Genomic DNA, 1,984 nt, shown 5'->3' with positions numbered 1-1,984 from the left:
ATTCATGGACAGCTTTTATATAGTCTATTCACACAGTATACCTACTTTGTATCACTTTGGAAAAATTGATTTTTGATTGGACTCGCACCAATTTATTGAAGTATGATGATAATGCTTACATTCTTGACCACTGGTCAGAAGTTTTCGGAAAGGGGTCTACCATTGGTTGGGTCAGTGTCTCCGAAAGGAAGAAAGTATTGAGAGTGTTGAAATCTGCGTGTATTAACTATCAAATCAGACAAGAATTGATGAAAAACTTCTACGTTGGAGTTGTTGGAATGAAGAAATGTGGAAAATCAACATTTGTCGAAAAGTTCCTTCATAGAAATGCTAACGCCTCAAGTATAATAGCTACAACTGAAATTCAAGCATACCCACTAACAAGTAACTCATCCAATTTTGCTGTTTGGGACTTCCCACACTATGAAAGTCAGGATCATCTCCACAAAGTTCAATTTATTACTTCTCGTTTTTTATTGGACTATATTGTTGTTGTATACGATGCCCTTTCCAAATGTGATAAAGAAGAATGCAAAGAACATATCAATGTTATCAAACAAAGTAATGATCACAGATTCATTGTTTTAATGAACAAGGCAGATGCGTTATATAAGCCAAACATGAATATGACAAAAGACCATTTTGATGACACAAGAAGGGAATGTTCCCTCAAACTTGGTGTAGATATTTCAAGAGTAATTTTGACCTCAGTTGACCCAGCTATAAATAATATCCACCAATTGAAACCTTGGGGTGTAAACATGATGTCAGAAATAAGAGATGTAATTTGGGAAGATTTAAAGACAACAGCAAAACGAACAGTTGCAGAGGTTGAACAAGAATGGAATAGTTTGAAGAAGTATGATGCCCTTAAAGTTAGCATTGAATTCAGAAGAAAGGGAAAGAATTCCTCCTTTTGCTTCTCTTGGGATAAATTAAAGAATTTGCAATTCAGAGAACTTGTAGAAGAGCTGAAGAATGAATTTGATTATGACAATATCAAAATAACCACTAAGAATTCATTAGAAGAGATTTCAGATATGCAACAGTTACTAGAACATGAGGATCATGAATTCATTGTAGAAAAACAATAATAAACCAATACAATCAAGTTTAAGACTTTATTTTTGTACAATTGGATTTAATTCCATTCAAAGCTTGCTGGTGGTTGTGGTTCATTTTCTTCCTTTTCTTCTGATTTTTGACCAGCTTGAGGTGTTAAAATATCAGCATCTTCACCTGGTTTTGTATCACTGAGCACGTTAATACCCAAATTGATACCAGATGAAGAAGATAATTTGATAGGAACATATCTACTGGTTGTATCGAATGAAATAAAGTTAAGTTGTGAAGGTGTTACACGAGCAGGATTTGTAAGAGATTCAGAAGTTGGTTCCTTCTTCTTCTTTTGTTTCTTTGTATCCTTATCTGTTTGTGAAGGTTGTGATGGTAGTTGCTTTGGATCAACTTGTGGTGTTGGAGTTGAAGTAAGAGGAGTGAGGAGAGGAGTAGCACTACCTTCTGGTCTTCTTCTCTTTCTTTCTTCTCTAACTCTGGCCTTAGCAGAGAGAGACAATTCAGCAACAGGACCAACAGTAACTTCCTTCTTTCTTCTTCAGTCTTGAGTGGAGGTGGATAGGCAAACATGGATGGTTTTTGATTACTCTTGAAAGTGAATTGGGATGGCATCTTCAAATCAGTATTCAAACCAATAATTGAAGTTGGTTCAAGAGAAAGTGACAAGAAATGTAAATATGGATACCAGAACCAATATTGAGTAAAGAGAGCAAGACCAACAATATTTCTCATCTTGTTATTACCATGTCTGTGCAAACAAATTGTAGCATTTCTACCACCAGCATCTAAAATACCTGCAGAAAGGATTGAACCTAATTTACACATAACTTCTTCAGCTCTGGTTGACCAAGTCTTTTGCAAATGTTTACGGAAATCAGCAACCTTTGGTTCTTGAACTTCATTCAAT

General features: G+C 35.3%; 2 protein-coding genes across 2 annotated transcripts in view; one reads left to right on the top strand and one right to left on the bottom strand.

Moving 5' to 3' along the window:
* NAEGRDRAFT_82367 (uncharacterized protein) overlaps positions 1–1,103 on the top strand; it is a gene marked incomplete at its 5' end in the record, with an annotated part of 2,729 nt that extends 1,626 nt beyond the window's left edge. The window contains one exon of the mRNA XM_002668204.1: positions 102–1,103. Coding sequence (XP_002668250.1) covers positions 102–1,094 — 993 coding nt within the window. The 3' untranslated portion in view covers positions 1,095–1,103. The remainder of the gene's footprint in view (positions 1–101) is intronic.
* A 38-nt stretch (positions 1,104–1,141) lies between these two features.
* NAEGRDRAFT_76839 (uncharacterized protein) lies at positions 1,142–1,984 on the bottom strand (the record flags this gene model as incomplete). The annotated part of the gene is made up of 2 exons (XM_002668203.1): positions 1,142–1,613; positions 1,646–1,984. Coding segments are annotated over 2 exons (811 nt in total), but the record flags the coding sequence as incomplete, so codon positions are not given.

This window comes from Naegleria gruberi (assembly GCF_000004985.1).
Source record: "Naegleria gruberi genomic scaffold NAEGRscaffold_500, whole genome shotgun sequence".
NCBI lineage: Eukaryota > Heterolobosea > Eutetramitea > Acrasida > Naegleriidae > Naegleria > Naegleria gruberi.
Note: the sequence above shows the minus strand (reverse complement) of the source record. Positions and strands in the feature narration are given on the sequence as shown.